General features: G+C 44.9%; 1 protein-coding gene across 1 annotated transcript in view; it reads right to left on the bottom strand.

Annotated features, from left to right (window-relative positions):
• smurf2 (SMAD specific E3 ubiquitin protein ligase 2) overlaps positions 1-17955 on the bottom strand; it is a 70921-nt gene that overhangs the window by 10419 nt on the left and 42547 nt on the right. The window contains exons 6-11 of the mRNA XM_066641611.1: positions 15215-15299; positions 15013-15096; positions 9782-9984; positions 7885-7969; positions 6164-6322; positions 5709-5753 (exon numbers count right to left, since the gene is read on the bottom strand). Coding sequence (XP_066497708.1) covers positions 5709-5753; positions 6164-6322; positions 7885-7969; positions 9782-9984; positions 15013-15096; positions 15215-15299 — 661 coding nt within the window. The remainder of the gene's footprint in view (positions 1-5708; positions 5754-6163; positions 6323-7884; positions 7970-9781; positions 9985-15012; positions 15097-15214; positions 15300-17955) is intronic.

Here is a 17955-nt window from a genome sequence, read left to right as displayed (position 1 = left end):
GACAAATCACTTACTCCAACTTTACCTTGGAAGACATTTCCTCTTTTTTTACTCACATTGTGCTCAATACGTTTAGGCCTTCAGCAATAATTTTTTAATATAATGTTCATTAATGAATTCTGTTAGCAAAACAGGCTCCTGCACACATGCACTATTAGATTCTATTTCCCCTTTAGCCTCTGCCCATTCTCATGCTGTTTCCCCCATCTCTCACAAATATGTGATGTCAGAGCAGCAGGGCATTGTGTGAGTCTCTGAGACATGACGTACCATTACCCCCAAATAAATACCCCATTTTTCAAAGATAACGAAACAAATTGCTTTTACATCGAGGAAATCTTTAAACAGACTGTGACCTGTGCACTGGGGTCACTGGTTCGGTGGGGAGAAACGTAGCTTATTTCTTAGCTTCACAATTTTCTAAGCTCTACACACTTTCATAATGAATAATGAAAGAAAGAATTTTAAATACATTGCAAAACCGACGTTACTCACAAAAACATTTTAGAAAATATAGCTACTAGCAAACTCTATTTCAAAGAACAAAAATTATACTACAGAATTTGGGGACACTCTAGAAGGTATCCCGTTTGTACAATTATGTTAACATAGATATAAGAATATAAATAATCACACCACACCAGACACATAAAAGACAAAAGACGTCTGTCGGTTCGTACATGAACGGCTGTATAATGCTAATTCTACCCGAAAGTGCCATTTAATTTTGTAATGTCATCTTGTGTAAAATGACAACTGCAGTTCAGAGTAAAAACCCAACGACTGCTGTCTCGAGGCTGTGTTTATGCAATTGTAACGTAAACAGTATTCTGTTCTCCAGTGATAGAGTGCTGTCAGTCACCCACGGTCATTAGTACTGGACCACCGTTCTCATTTTTGTGGTGAGATTGATCATATTTCTGTTTTGTTTTTTTTATTTACACTTTGCTGAACGTTTAACATAACACCCAAGTTTAGAGTTCTACAAAAAAGGGGCTTTCAACGCCAGACGTGTTGGAAGGTGGGAGCTTCACCCTGATTGGCTGTAGAACAAGGCAACCTTCCATACACCCCTCCTGTATTTAAATAGTCTCAGTGGGAGAAAGGCAGCTAGTGAAACAAATCTAAACTTTGAAGACATATTTAGTGTCTTTATTATTGTTTGTTGAGCTTGTGGTTGCCAAATAAAACCGTTTGGGTTGTCTCTCGCACTGCGTGTGGCACTGAAACCGAAGTATGGGTCTGTATCTCTTCCTCCTTGGTTTCGCTTTGCCATAACTTGGACTCTGATTGGTCTACAGACTTGACCGTTGGAAAGCTGCGAGCCTAAGCTACACAGGAATCATATTTTAATTGGTTTTTTTAATTTATGGTACTGTTTGTAAACCTTTCGCCAGTAAATTTTTACACAAACCCGAGGATTACTAATGAATGTTTTGACAGAAAGACTCAAATTTGGTCTGGTATTGAAGGAGACAACCTAAGGTAAGCGCTGGTATGTTTTGTTTGTGTGTGAGTCACTCCTGGGCTCTTCAGGTTTTGTGATGCAGCGGTTAGTTTGGTCCTCATTTTTCAACCAGTTGCAACGGACCTGTTGTTTCTTTTGCCAACACCTTCGTTTATGTTGGTGTTGTTGTTTTATCTTTCTCATCTTTTTAGCGTGTAGGCTCATTATTAGCGTGTAGGCTCATTATTAGCGTGTAGGCTCATTATGGTGACCTCGTTTGGTCTGGGAGATCTGTGAAACCTCTGGTACCACAGGAAACTAGAACTATATCGTTTACAAAATTTTGGTACCAAATTATCAGTTGTTGTGACAGCTCTAGTTGCAATATAACAATAGTAGCATATTACCCATACCTTGCTACAGGAATATTTTATGGTGGCAAAATATTATAGGTTAATAAAGAGTTTTCTACTACAAGAGAAAGCTAAGGGTTTTCTTTGATATTGCGACGCTTTATCTTGGTACAGGAATGGTTTGCGGGCGGCACGGTGGCTTAGTGGTGAGCACGTTCACCTTCTCAGCCCTGGGACCTTGGGTTCAAATCCCAACTGGGTGAAGTTTCCATGTTCTCCCCTTGTCTGCGTGGGTTTCCTCCAGTTTTCTCCCACAGTACAAAAAAACATGGAGGTTAGGTAAATTAGCTTCTTTAATAACCGCCCTGGTGTGTGAATGAATGTCTGTATGTGTGAGTGAATGTATGAGAGCCCAGATATGGATTGGTGCTCTGTCCTGGGTGAAACCCTAGTGCCACAAGCAGTCCTCCAGGTTTGACTTCCGCTTCTTGAATGTTGAGTGTTAATTGTAAATTGGGTTTCTAGAAATGCTCTATATAAGTGTAAATTTAATATAATAATAATAATTTAATTTGCTTTAAGGCTAATATTATTTTGATTAAGAATATTTATTTGCTATTATCCAGGAGTACACTCTTCTTGCCTCAGTGGGATAGGGGTGAGTGTGTGCGAGTGCACGTGTGGTGGTATGCAGTGTGGTCTTTTTCTCTCTGGCTGCCTGCATTCCTGAGTGGCTGCTGTGGTGTCTGCAGAGCCTCGCCCAGCTGAGCAGAAAGAGGAGCTTCCATATCCTGAACACACACACGATACACATGACATGCCACATGGAATGGTACAAGAGTAAGGGAAGATTGGAAGGCAAAGGGAGGGGAAATAGAGAGAGCAGGAGGAGGGAAAAAAGATGAGAAAAATAGACAAACAAACGAAGAAAAGGAAAAATATAAGTAAAGCATGGAATGGTAAAGATGCAATGGTGGAAGGGATGAGCTGAGAGAGACAACAAATGAGACTGAAGAGAAAACAGGATATGCAGAAGGATGGGTGAGATAGGGATAAAAGTAGGAAGAAAAGCAGAAGCAAGGGGACTGCATGCAGAGTATAAGAAAGGGCAGACAGACTGGAGCTCATGCAGCCACAGCAGCCTTGGCCTCATCATCAACTGCATCTGTGAACAACATCACCTCTGAGCTTCTCCTAACTGCGAAATACTATCTGATGGCACAATCAAGTGGAGCATGCTGTTTTTAAACATGTCTGGATATTGAAATATAGATGAGTTACTGTAACAGAAGTCTGGCCAACAATAATCCATCGTTGATCATCAAAAATGATCTGCATATAGCTATCATTTTGAACCTAGAAGGAAACATTTTTTTTCCCCTAAATGTAGATGTAACCTAGCAGTATGACAATGAGAAAGCTACTCCTCACAGACAGTCACCCGGAGGAAACCCACACAGACACAGAGAGAACACACCACACTCCTCACAGACAGTCACCCGGAGGAAACCCACACAGACACAGAGAGAACACACCACACTCCTCACAGACAGTCACCCGGAGGAAACCCACACAGACACAGAGAGAACACACCACACTCCTCACAGACAGTCACCCGGAGGAAACCCACACAGACAGAGAGAACACACCACACTCCTCACAGACAGTCACCCGGAGGAAACCCACACAGACACAGAGAGAACACACCATACTCCTCACAGACAGTCACCCGGACGAAACCCACACAGACAGAGAGAACACACCACACTCCTCACAGACAGTCACCCGGAGGAAACCCACACAGACACAGGGAGAACACACCACACTCCTCACAGATAGTCACCCGGAGGAAACCCACGCAGACACAGGGAGAACACACCACACTCCTCACAGACAGTCACCTGGAGGAAACCCACGCAGACACAGAGAGAACACACCACACTCCTCACAGACAGTCACCCGGAGGAAACCCATGCAGACACAGGGAGAACTACAGAGTAGCTACAACACACAGCCACATAACAATAGCTGATTCAGGATTTAGCTTTTTCTCATTTTGATGTTCACCCTTGTGTTCATGTGATTTCCTTATGTAACTTATAAAATGGTCCTTTCACATATTTAACAAAACAAACAGCTATAGGGTTCTTTTAATAAATACTTATTTAAATTTAATTTAGAAGAAAATAAATTGATTGGTGTGGAAACGTACACACACACGTGTCAGTTTGAGAAACAGAACCTGATCATAAATGGTTAAAATTCGTTGAGCCTTTCGGAATAAAAATAGTTCTATTTTTCTGATTATTATCCCGTTCTTTGTCATGAAGCAGCTCATATCTAATTTACTGCAGCAGCCCCTAAAAACACACTTAACTTCTCAAAATGGCAGATTTTTTCGCACACACAACTGTATCCAGCTGTACAAGTGAACAAAGATGGAGTAGGCTCTATGCTGGCTCACAGAGGAGGTGGAGAGTGAGGTGCTCCTCTGCACTGATAGAAGACAGATGTGTTGACATGTGTCCACTGAGTCAGGTCCTTCTGATGTCTTTACCAGAGCAGGTTCTTTGCTTGGAACCTCTTTTAAAATGGCCGCGATGGTTGGGAGAATTGATTCAGTGGAAACGTGACCCCCGTAGGATGTCATCTACTGCCTTCTCTTCTCTTGGAGGGTGCAACATTTCATTTCAGATCACAAAATGGAGACTGAGGCAGCCGTATTTTCTTTCATGTTGTCGTGCAGTTCCGTTCACTCTAACTGGTTAGGATTTGTCAGTGTGGTTATTCTACTGTTAAGGATGGTTTATAATCGAACTCTGTAGTAAGACAGCTATGCTACAGCATCGGTTAAGCAATTCGAACTTAATTAGATACTGGGATTAGGTGCTTATAATCCATTCATTCATTCATTCATTCATTATCTGTAACCCTTATCCAATTCAGGGTCGCAGTGGGTCCAGAGCCTACCTGGAATCATTGGGCGGAAGGCGGGAATACACCCTGGAGGGGGCGCCAGTCCTTCACAGGGCAACTCAGACACACACACACACACACACACATTCACTCACACCTATGGACACTTTTGAGTCGCCAATCCACCTACCAACGTGTGTTTTTGGACTGTGTGACACTCCTCACAGACAGTCACCCGGAGTGGGAATCGAACCCACACCTCTTATAATCCATGTTAAACACATTTCCATCTCTTTTGCACTGAATGAATAGATATGGTACCACAATTTTACTATGATTTTGAAACAATGCCATCATTTTAAATCACCAATATACATTTGGTGCCACACACCCTGCTATAAGCAAAGAGCCATGTAGGACCATTCCTTTTTCATTTTATTAGTGTTAAGTCGTGTATATAATATTGCATTTTAATATCATCTAATCTAGCACTGTACTCGTGTGGGATATTTTTTTACATTTCGAAATAAAGCACTGTGGAGTGAAAAAGTCTCTCACACGAGCATTTACCTGAACTCGTGGTTCCTACATGGCTTAGCTGTAAAGTGGGTCTCGGGTTTTTATAAGGTTTTCTCTGGACTAGGAGGGGAAAAATGTATGGAAAGGAAAAACAGTGTAGAACATGTTCTTTGATCTGTCAGAACAGGAAAAGAGAAACCCGATCTCTTCATCAGTGCATTCCTCTGACCCGCAGTGTGCAAAGGCAGAAAAACACACACAGACACACACCAGACAGAGGGGCTTTCAGTGAAACTAAGAGGGAAACTCAACCAACAGTTCATTTCTGTGCATCATAGCATTAAAGATTATTTTTCCATTATTTTACCCCACTTTTTACCCTTTTTTTGCCCTGGTGACCAGCAATCCAACAGCCTATACCAATCCCAAGCCAATCAATCCATCAATTCATTTACTGGGGATGAGTGTCTTACCTGTTTGGAGCCTCACCAGCACTGCGGGACCCGTTTGGACTGGGACTGATGGGGAAAGTGTACAATGACAAATGAATATGCAAACCTCAACACCTATTGCTCAACTCACTGCAGAAATTGGCTAATTTTTTTGTTCACAACATACATCAATGTCACAAGGGTGAACACAGATCTGCACTTAAACTGCTCATGCATTTATCATCAAGTTAAAGGCCTATCCTGACACTGGATTATATATGCATGTTCCATGAAGCAGTGGACATACACATCAGACACGTCTGTATCTACAGATGTCTCTATTAAAATGTGCCAAGATGATATTTTTTGTGCACACAGCTCTCTGCCACATTAAGACAAAACATGGAGAATTTCTTAGTGATACATTTGCGTTCCTTCAACTAACACCAAGCCTTTTTGGGAAGCTTAGGCATAAACAGGTCTGGAGCAGCACTTACTTGAGGACAAGGTGCAGGTTCGCGGAGAGCCGTGGGTCAGTGAACTGTGTGGTTCTGTTGTTATGGTCCACAAAGTATACTCGACCTGTAGCTGTGTTCCTTATCTCCCAGCCTGGAGGCAGTGGCCCTAACTCTTCACAGTTCACATTACTCAGATCCCTGAAACAGAAAAAGTGAGAAACAAATGAGGCAAAGAAAGCATGCAAATAAAAAGAGTTAACGAGCAAAGGAAACAAGCACAATATGGAAAGTATAACAATATCTTTTTGAGCAAATCCTCAGTTTGGAGAAATTACGCAAGATCTAATGCCTGTTCTGTATAATTCTGCTGTTTTCGTCCTGAGAGGCCAGGAGGAGGATTCTTACAGCAGAAGGTAATGACTTATAAAGTGCACCGTGGAGGGCACAGTGGAAAAGCAAGCTCATGACATTGGGCCTACTGTCCTCCAGGGACAAATTCAAGCCCATGAGAAATTGAGTTTCAAAATCAGGCCCAAAATATTACAAAAATAGTACTTGGATCGCCTAAATTTAGCTGTGCTTTTCGGTCTACAACACAAACAAGAAACAGTTGACTAAGCGCCTCGCCATGTTGAGTAAAAGAGGCAAATTTCCAGAGCTTTACAAAAACAGTTGCTGTAACTTAAAGTGTCCAACGTACATAGAGTGGATATAAACAGTCTACACCGCCCTGTTAAAGCGCCACGTTATTGTTATGTAAAAGTAATCAGAACAAGATTATGTCAGAGTTTTCCACCTTTAATATGAAATCTGTACAATTCAACTGAAAAACTAACTCAAATATTTTAGGCACAGGCTTAAATCAATATTGTGTTGAAGCACATTTTAGGACCACGTCCAGCGCTTCTGGTAAGATCTGCATGGCTCACACTGATGTGGCTATGTGACTACTCTTCCTACTCTTCCAAAAGCGCTCAAAAACTGTCAGATCGTGAGTCAGACTGTTTCTCCTGTGCACAACCTTCTTCAGGTCACCCCAAGGTTTTCAACTGGATTCAGGTCTGGGCTCTGGCTGCTCCTGTCTAAAACTTTGATCATCTTCTGCCACTCTTATTCTCATGTGAAGGTATGCATTGAGTTGCTGCATTGCTAAAGTGTAAACTCCTCATCATTCCTGGACAAGGTGCAGGTTAGCGGCTCCTTTAATGTTTAATGTTTAATGACTGACCATGGCTTTAGCTGTAAGATGCCACTAATTCAATATCATAAAAACCCTACTCAAACAGTGGAAGTGAATATGGGATTAAACAAAGACATAAACTGAGGGCAGGTGTGTTTTGATTACTATTTAACGTGAGATCAAATGAGACTGGTTTATAGCGTGAGTGAACACAACCACACCCCCAATTAAAAGACAATGTGCATACTTCTGCAACCGTATTATTTTAGTTTTATATTTTTATTTTACCCTCTAAATTGTTTAACCACTGTTACCTAATAATAACTCTAACCCTCTATACTTCTGTACTTTTATTACACTTCAAATACTGGTGTATGTAAACATTCTAATCTGCATTTTTAATTAATCTATTCCTGATTTCTAATCGTACAATGCTGTTTTTAGCTAAACATACTACTGTGTCTAGTATTACCATCCTTAAAAGCTGACTGAGCAGTCTTACCACTTTAGTAGACAATAACGGAAAAAGTGTGTATGCAGTGTGTGAGTATGTGAGAGGGGGATTTGTGATGGTAGTTACCTGGGCACCCTGGGATCATGCCATGTGCTGACCCCTGTCTGCGTGTGCAGGAAATACACCTGGCCCTGCTGCGTGGTGCGCTGCTCTGTAGAAAAATCAGAGTAAAGGAGCAGAGTGAAGTATGAATATATACATATTCATTCATTCATTCATTATCTGTAACCCTTATCCAGTTCAGGGTGGTGGTGGGTCCAGAGCCTACCTGGAATCATTGAGCGCAAGGTGGGATCACACACTGTAGGGGGCACCAGTCCTTCACAGTGTGACACATACACACACACACACACATTCACTTACACGTACAGACACCTACAATTGTCAATCCACCTACCAACGTGTTTTTGGAGCGTGGGAGGAAACCGGAGCACTCGGAGGAAACCCACGCAGACACAGGGAGAACACACCAAACTCCTCACAGACAGTCACCCGGAGGAAACCCACGCAGACACAGAGAGAACACACCACACTCCTCACAGACAGTCACCCGGAGGAAACCCACGCAGACACAGGGAGAACCCACCACACTCCTCACAGACAGTCACCCGGAGGAAACCCACGCAGACACAGGGAGAACACACCACACTCCTCACAGACAGTCACCCGGAGGAAACCCACGCAGACACAGGGTCTGATATTGCATCTTTACTCTTACTGTACTGACATTTTTAGTTAATTTCCCTAGGAATTTTAATCCCAATTCAAAATATCATCAAATTTAAATTACTGCATTTCACTGTAATTTTTATTGTATCTCTAAAAACCATTGAGCTCAGCCAGTCCTTCCCTAATAGTGTAATGGTCAAATATAAGTTTCAGGTTCATACTGACTTTGTAAATAATGACAAGATATTTGTATTTCAGTGTTAAACTCCAAACTACTGCACATTGGTTATTTGAGGTTAATGAATAAACAAAATACAAAGATAAAGTTTGACAAAACATATTTAAATAACAACACCCATCCTTAATAACTGTATCACCATGTGTCACTTTACTGGGTTAAAAATAGAAGAATATGTTGCCATGAATTGTTTCTGCGTGAGCGAGTGTGTGTACAGGGATTATGGAATAAACAGGTCGTCATCGAGCTGTGTCTGTGTGTTGAAGTAAGGACTAATTTATCACTGCTGACAGAGATTTTCATGGGACTGAGATCCCACTGGCTTTCCTTTCGGCACGCAACGCCCTGTATTACACACACACACACACACACACATATTCCACATTACGTGTGCTTAACCTCCACCCTGCACCCTCTCCATGGACAAAAACACTTACACTCACACTACTGCAAGTGTGTATCATCCCCACCCTGTTCTGTCTCTATGGACGCATCCACAGGATGTGCTGACTCAAGTGTGCATATGCGCATGCGCACACACACACAGAGTCCTCTCTTAAAATGTCCCAGAGATGCTTCACACATACACACACTCCTCAAGGACTGGTCATGTCTAACCCTCTGCTGGTGATGACAGGATGCCAGAGAGAGATATTTCAGACACATTGTTGTCTCCACAGATCTGCAGCATCACGCCAATTCCCTCAGCAGCACTACAAAAAACCTAGCAGCTCTGAGCTTTCTGGCCTTTATGTGTGTGTGTGTGTCATAAGCCTGTCAACATATACATAAAACCTCAACACAATGGAACACAAAAGTAGAAAATGTCCATTTAAATATTTAAAGCCACTGCCGCAGCTCTTAATGCCTCCTCAGAAAAACTCTGCAGAGCTACAGAACACAAAAGAAAGCAATAAGCAAATCAGGCAGGAAACAAGTGGCTGGACGGAGTTTACTATCACATAACGGAATTATTTATTACAGTATTATAACTGAATTGAAGAGGCAGGAGGCCACAGACTTATAACATTGTTTATGTGAGTGTTACAAACTAACCATAGCCCTCGGGCAGGTCTGGTGGGGTGTGAAGATGGGTTCGGCTCATGTAGTTTCTGTGTCTCTGAGAGCGGACACGGCGCTCCTGGACCCGCAGATCCCCCGCCTGCACCCCTGCTGCACCGTTAGGCGTCATGATAGGAGTATTTTCATCTACCAGACAGCTGAGCGGCCGACCAGGACTAGAGTACTCAGATGCTGGCCTGAGTGAGAGAAACAGAGAGAGAGAGAAAGAAAGAGAGAGAGAGAGAGAGAGAGAGAGAGAGAAAGAGAAAGAAAGAGAGAGGGAAAGAAAGAGAGAGACAGAGAAAGATAAAGAGAGAAAGAGAGAGAGATACAGAGAGAGAGAAAGAAAGAGAGAGAGAAAGGGAAAGACAGAGAGAGAGAGAGAGAGAGAGAGAGGGAAAGAAAGAGAGAAAGAGAGGAAAAGAAAGAGAGAAAGAGAGGGAGAGAGAGAGAGAGAGAGAGAGAGAGAGAGAGAGGTTAGGTGCTTTGCATCTAAAATATACTGGAAAGAAGCTTTTGAAAACAGATGATATACACACAAATGATTTTAAAAACAGAAACCTGAAACACTCAGAGGGTACAAGTCTGGAATATAGACAACTGGTATATTGTCACTGTCAAAAAGAAAACCTCTCTCTATTTTTGTTGATTTTTAGTTTACTACATCATCTGAACACAGCTGCTCTCAGGAGCTGTTTGTATATTGCCTAACTGGCTTATAGCACTTCACATACATTGTAAATTGACCTCTCAAAATAAAAAGCCTGTGCACCCCTGATGTACAGGGGTTGGACAATGAAAGTGAAACACCAGGTTTTAGACCACAGTAATTTATTAGTACGGTGTAGGGCCTCCTTTTGCGGCCGATACAGCGTCAGTTGGTCTTGGGAATGACATACACAAGTCCTGCACAGTGGTCAGAGGGATTTGAAGCCATTCTTCTTGCAGGATAGTGGCCAGGTCTCTACGTGATGCTGGTGGAGGAAAACGTTTCCTGACTCGCTCCTCCAAAACACCCCAAAGTGGCTCAATAATATTTAGATCTGGTGACTGTGCAGGCCATGGGAGATGTTCAACTTCACTTTCATGTTCATCAAACCAGTCTTTCACCAGTCTCGTTGTGTGTATTGGTGCGTTGTCGTCCTGATACACGGCACCGCCTTCAGGACACAGTGTTTGAACCATTGGATGCACATGGTCTTACTGGTGCAGTGTGGAGTTAATGAAGATTGGCCACCAGGCTGCTCCAATTTAGCCCTGACACCTCCCACACTACAATGACAGGTGTTTCACTTTCATTGTTTAACCCCTGTATATATCACAATAATACAATTTTGGATGTCAAGACAGTGCCCCAAACTCTCTCTCCCTGCATGCGTGTTCTGACAGGGGGTCGCCATATCAGACAAAACACACCCCAAAACACAGTGAACAGGAGACACAGTGGATAGAGTGGGAATAGAAATGAAGGTTTATTAAACCTGTGAAATGATTCCAGATCACCGATATTTTAGGCACGATATTCTGCACTAGGCACGAGTTATCGGATGTTGGTATCAGAGATTCGTTGTGATTACGAGTACGAGTAAATGAGCATCGGTACCAGTATCGGTATTCATGCATCTCAAGAAAATACACATAATCCTCCTTTCACAGTCCTTGAGTTTTCTTTTCAAAATCACAAGAAAAGGCTGTCGAACTGTGGACTGGACTGAATGTGTGTGTTAGGTGTTCAGTGTCTGTCTGGAGTGGGGCTGAAGAAGAGTTAGCATTGATTATTAAAGATCCTCGTTTTAATGCTCACACACTCTAAGATCACCCAAGTGATCGCTCTATTTAACTGTCTCTCTGACAACATAATATTTGTTCACTGTGAATAAATATGACTCAGGGGGAGATTATGCTGTAAAATGTGACTCTCAAAAGAAAAAAGCACAGAAGATTTAACTGTCAGGATTCATCTGTAATGTCTGCTTTTCTGTTATTTTGGTTCTATGTGCTTTCCCTTGTGTTTGTTTTAGCCACGCCCCTCACCTGTGACCTCTTTCTGTTACCCAAGTCTTTATAAAACCTATCCTGTGTCTCTTATGTCGCTGTTCATTGTAGTCATTGTTTCTGTCTATGTTTCTAGTGCCTGTTTTCACAGTGTTTGTTCTGTGCTTGGTTGTCTTTATTAAACCCTTTTGTGTCACCACCTCAGCACTTGCTTCAGCCTTCGTGTTTTCACGTACCCCATCATGACAGAACGAACAGCCAGATGGTGTCGGGACTGCCCCGCGTTCGAGTCTGAGGAGATGGTCGGATTTGTAGTGGCTTGGATGGAAGAGGCTGCGGATTGCCAGGCCTACGAAGAAGAGGATGCCTCTATCTTCGTTGGGCATTTGAGTGTCCGATCCAAAGCATCCCAGAGGACGGCATGCTGGCCATAGCGCCTAATCCTTTATCGCACAGGAATGTGTGGGATGAGGTGCAAGTGGTTGCCAAATAGCCTCATGCTTCCCCAAAAGCTTGTCCTTCTCCTCGTGTGCGCTACCATGATTGGAGGGGACAGTCCGGCATTAGGACCTGGGAGGAGGAGGAGACTGGAGAGTCCGACACATGACTGTGCCCGAACCGCGCGCTCCAGAGAGGACTGTGCCCGAACCACGTGCTCCAGAGACAACAGTGTCCGAACCGCATGCTCCAGAGAGGACTGTGCCCGAACCACGTGCTCCAGAGATGACTGTGCCCGAACCACGTGCTCCAGAGACGACAGTGTCCGAACCACGTACTCCAGAGACGACTGTGCCCAAACCACGCGCTCCAGAGAGGACTGTGCCCGAACCGCGCGCTCCAGAGAGGACTGTGCCCGAACCACGTGCTCCAGAGAGGACTGTGCCCAAACCGCGCGCTCCAGAGAAGACTGTGCCCAAACCGCGCGCTCCAGAGACGACTGTGCCCAAACCGCGCGCTCCAGAGAGGACTGTGCCCAAACCACGCGCTCCAGAGAGGACTGTGCCCAAACCACGCGCTCCAGAGAAGACTGTGCCCAAACCACGCGCTCCAGAGACGACTGTGCCCAAACCGCGCGCTCCAGAGACGACTGTGCCCAAACCACGCGCTCCAGAGAGGACTGTGCCCAAACCGCGCGCTCCAGAGAGGACTGTGCCCGAACCGCGCGCTCCAGAGAGGACTGTGCCAGAACCACGTGCTCCAGAGACAACAGTGTCCGAACCGCATGCTCCAGAGAGGACTGTGCCCGAACCACGTGCTCCAGAGAGGACTGTGCCCGAACCACGTGCTCCAGAGACGACAGTGTCCGAACCACGTACTCCAGAGACGACTGTGCCCAAACCACGCGCTCCAGAGAGGACTGTGCCCGAACTACGTGCTCCAGAGATGACTGTGCCCGAACCACGTGCTCCAGAGACGCCAGTGTCCGAACCACGTACTCCAGAGACGACTGTGCCCAAACCACGCGCTCCAGAGAGGACTGTGCCCGAACCGCGCGCTCTAGAGAGGACTGTGCCCGAACCACGTGATCCAGAGAGGACTGTGCCCGAACCGCGCGCTCCAGAGAGGACTGTGCCCGAACCGCGCGCTCCAGAGAAGACTGTGCCCAAACCACGCGCTCCAGAGAGGACTGTGCCCAAACCACGCGCTCCAGAGAGGACTGTGCCCGAACCGCGCGCTCTAGAGAGGACTGTGCCCGAACCACGTGCTCCAGAGAGGACTGTGCCCGAACCGCGCGCTCCAGAGAAGACTGTGCCCAAACCACGCGCTCCAGAGAGGACTGTGCCCAAACCACGCGCTCCAGAGAGGACTGTGCCCAAACCACGCGCTCCAGAGAGGACTGTGCCCAAACCACGCGCTCCAGAGACGACTGTGCCCAAACCGCGCGCTCCAGAGAGGACTGTGCCCAAACCGCGCGCTCCAGAGAGGACTGTGCCCGAACCACGTGCTCCAGAGACGACAGTGTCCGAACCACGTGCTCCAGAGACGACTGTGCCTGAACTGCATGCTCCAGAGACGACTGTGCCCAAACCGCACGCTCCAGAGAGGACTGTGCCCGAACCGCGCGCTTCAGAGAGGACCGCACAAGGTCTGGCATCACAGCATGGGACAAAGAAGAGTGGAGTGCCCCACACCTTCATCTCCATTATTTCCCCCAATTGGTCTTGGACTGTTTCATGTTTAGTTGTCTTTTGTTATATGACCCAGTTCTGTGAACTTTTTATCTGTTCTGAAAAATGCATTGTTATTGTTTTCCAGAGTTTTGTTTTGTGCTTTTTAAGTCTGTTGTCTTTTATGGATTCTGGCATTGTCTCCTACCCTGTTGGGCCTTGAAACCCTGGTGGGGTATTTTTTGAGAGGGGATAAGGTCAGGATTTATCTGTAATGTCTGCTTTTGCGTTATTTTGCTTCTATGTATTTTCCCTTGCGTTTCTTTAAGCCACGCCCCTCACCTGTGACCTCTTTCTAATTGGGTGATCCAGCTCACAGGTGATAATTGTTACCCAAGTCGTTATAAAGCCTGTCCTGTTTCTCTAATGTTGCTATTCATTGTAGTCATTGTTTCTGTCTATGTTTCTAGTGCCCGTTTTCTCAGTGTTTGTTCTTTGCTTGTTTGTCTTTATTAAACCCTTTTGTGTCACCAACTCAGCACTTGCCTTCATGTTTTCCCGTACCCCGTCATGACATTAGCACCTTGAACCATAGGGTTTATATTCATATATTAATAATAAGACTTATTATTCAGTAAGTGCAACATTAATTATTTAGTAATCAGCATTAACTGTAGACACTGCCATAACTAAGACATTACCAAAACATTCTGAACACAAGTAGGGGCGCTTGAAATTTAATGAGGGCTAATATTCACATACGGAACATTTTCTTAGCAAGCACGGTTAAATAAGGCCATGTTCATGTGCAGTGATTTTCATTTTATGATCAGTTAAAATAAACAATGGAACAATGGCAGTTTTGTCAATGTCTTTTGCCTGCAATAAATTAGGGAATGCCAGATCTTTAATGCTACAGCTTAGCAATTCCTGCTCTGGTTCCAACAAAGGGAACCAAAACACAAATACAAACATACCCCAAGAACCTTCCCGGATCTATATTGTTTTTACAAACAGCATTTCAAACTTTAGAGGTTCAAGATGTGTGACCGCCACAGTTTGTTCACAGTGTCTCAATTTACACTGAACAGAAACTCTGAGCCCAGATGTGTTCTCACTTACCTAGTTGGCCTCTCCCATTGTGTACTGCGTGTGATGTGGTTCAGGTATTGGATTCGACCAGAAGCAGTTCTCCTTTCCTCCCAGCTGCACATACACAGTTACACGTGTGAGTTCATGAGAGCATTGTACAATCAATAAAAAATGAATCTGCACGGAATGTCTTCATGGGTGACCCTATAGTCATTCAGTCACAGACACTCACCCATCAGGTAGATCGTTGTCAAACAGACGACTGCAGTCCACTACTGGCCCACCGGTTCCGATCCTGTCTCTGGACTGCAGACTCACTGCACACAAAAACCAGAATGCTGAATGATTTGAAATCTAGATGATTTAATTTGAAAGTAAACGAGAAACTAAGATTAATGTTTATTATTCTTTTAATACTATGAAGCTACTAGGTACAAAACTGTGCATTACTTCCTTGTAAAAACTTCCTTTCAGCTGCCTTCTCAGACGGTAAGAATGTCAGAAGCGCTTGTAGATTTTGAAGAAGTGTGGAGCAGGACTGATAAATGTTTTTTTATCTGATGGCAGACACACAGGTGGTCTAACAGCTCTGTGGTGTGTTCACATTTACTTTTCCCTTTCTCTTGATAATTTTGAACTTATTTGTCTTTGACAAGGTGGTGCAGCAGGTAGTGTTGCAGTCACACAGCTCCTGGAGGTTGTGGGTTCGATTCCCGCTCCGGGTGACTGTGTGTGAGGAGTGTGGTGTGTTCTCTCTGTGTCTGCGTGGGTTTCCTCCGGGTGACTGTGTGTGAGGAGTGTGGTGTGTTCTCTCTGTGTCTGCGTGGGTTTCCTCCGGGTGACTGTCTGTGAGGAGTGTGGTGTGTTCTCCCTGTGTCTGTATGGGTTTCCTCCGGGTGACTGTCTGTGAGGAGTGTGGTGTGTTCTCCCTGTGTCTGCGTGGGTTTCCTCCGGGTGACTGTCTGTGAGGAGTGTGGTGTGTTCTCTGTGTCCGCGTGGGTTTCCTCCGGGTGCTCTGGTTTCCTCCCACAGTCCAAAAACACACGTTGGTAGGTGGATTGACGACTCAAAAGTGTCCGTAGGTGTGAGTGTGTGAGTGAATGTGTGTGTGTGTCTCTCTGTGAAAGACTGGCGCCCCCTCCAGGGTGTATTCCCACCTTGTGCCCAATGATTCCAGGTAGGTTCTGGACCCACCGCGACCCTGAACTGGATAAGGGTTACAGACAATGAATGAATGAATGTCTTTGACATTCATTTTTCTTATCTCCTTTTGGATCTTTGTAACTTGTTTTGCTAGTACGGACCACGCCCGCAGAGGCTGAAACGGGGAGGCAAACTCAGAAGTCTTTTGGGGAAGAGTTTAGGGCGGCTTATGAATGCGTATGAAGCCGGACCCCCCCGTTGGATAAAGTAATATGAGAAAAGGGTGGAGATGGGGTGGAGGTGGGAGCGAGTTTAAAACAGGAGGCTCAGTGGGCTTGATAAATGCAGAACACGGCTCCGAATATGGGGATCAGCAGGAATGACTCAGCGCGGAGGAGCAAGCTGACGTCGTGAAGCAGTCGAGTCGAGATCCGTCTCCTGAACTGAATGAGGCGAGTTTGTCTGTCGCAGGAATGACGTGAATTTGCGGGGTATATATAGGGCTGAGAGGAGGAGTTCGGCCGTGGTCCTACTCCCAAAATTATGTTATTAGCATAACTTCACTTTGCTAGTACGGACCACGCCCGCAGAGGCTGAAACGGGGAGGCAATCTCAGAAGTCTTTTGGGGAAGAGTTTAGGGCGGCTTATGAATGCGTATGAAGCCGGACCCCCAAAAATTTACAGGAATGCTGGTCATTAAGTGCTACAGAATGGATAGGTTCAGGTACTCTGGTCAAGGGTTTGATTGGTGTCCTGATTGTGTTTAGGTGAAATGAAGGGGTTAGTGAGTCTTTGAATGAACTACCTTTAATTAACTGGTGTATGACTGAGTATCATGTGAGGCGGTAGAGAAAATAGCATGAGTAAGTTGAATGTCCTTTGTTGATTATGATAACGGAAATTCTAGTGTGACTGGTAATTCGAGTATTCAGATGCCGCAGTGGTAAAGAGGTGATGATTGCGAGAAGTGATATAAAGTCAGAGTTGGTCTTAAGATGGACAAGATCATCGCATTGGCAGAAATCAAATTGATCAACTAATAATAGAATTTTAATGTATCACCAGCTAAATGTCATTTTGCTACGGAGTAACAATAATAGTGGCGTTTATCTAGGCCGCCATGCACTGTTGCTAAGTCCAATTTCTACTTCAGTGTAATTGATGGTGATTGGGTAATAGTGAGGGGTCTGAGGCTGGCAATAATGGGTGAAAAGTGGATTAGTAGCAGCCTTGAAGTCAAGTACTACAGAGGGGCAGTGTTAATAAAGCGAGATATTCTTCGTTGGCAAGTGTGCCCTGGTGGTGCCTTTCCAATGGCATAGAGAGAATCGAGAACGGAATGGTGATCTAGAGGGATGACAGATGAGGCCAGTTAAGAAGCCCAAAAAGGTCAGCACCGCAGGAAAGCGAGATAGAAAGAAGGCATTTTGTCACACGGGAGAAAACTCTGGAAGAGGAAAATCCAAAAAGTGCCGAGGTGCTCAAGCAAGGTGGCAAAGTAGAAAGTTGACTACAAGATAACGAAGATGCCTAGAGGGTGTTGAAATAACAGGTGCCCTAGGTGGCATCAAGTGTCGGTCCAAGGTAACCTAGGGAGAGAGCATAGGCTGGAACGGTGCGGCCGCAAAGCAATGGGGTTGGGACGAAGGTCTGTGGCATGCGAGAGGAGGGCTGTAAAGGAAGAGGCAGGGTGCAGCGAAACCACGAGGGGAAGGGGATTATGATGAAGGTCCACATCAGGAGAGAGGGTGTGCTGTAAAGGAAGAGGCGGGGTGCGGGACAGATGCAAAGCGGAGGATTAGGACATGGCCTGTAACGGCGCCCGGGAA

The sequence above is a fragment of the Hoplias malabaricus genome, chromosome 13 (genome assembly GCF_029633855.1).
Source record: "Hoplias malabaricus isolate fHopMal1 chromosome 13, fHopMal1.hap1, whole genome shotgun sequence".
Taxonomy (NCBI): domain Eukaryota; kingdom Metazoa; phylum Chordata; class Actinopteri; order Characiformes; family Erythrinidae; genus Hoplias; species Hoplias malabaricus.
This window is presented reverse-complemented; position numbering and strand designations above follow the sequence as displayed.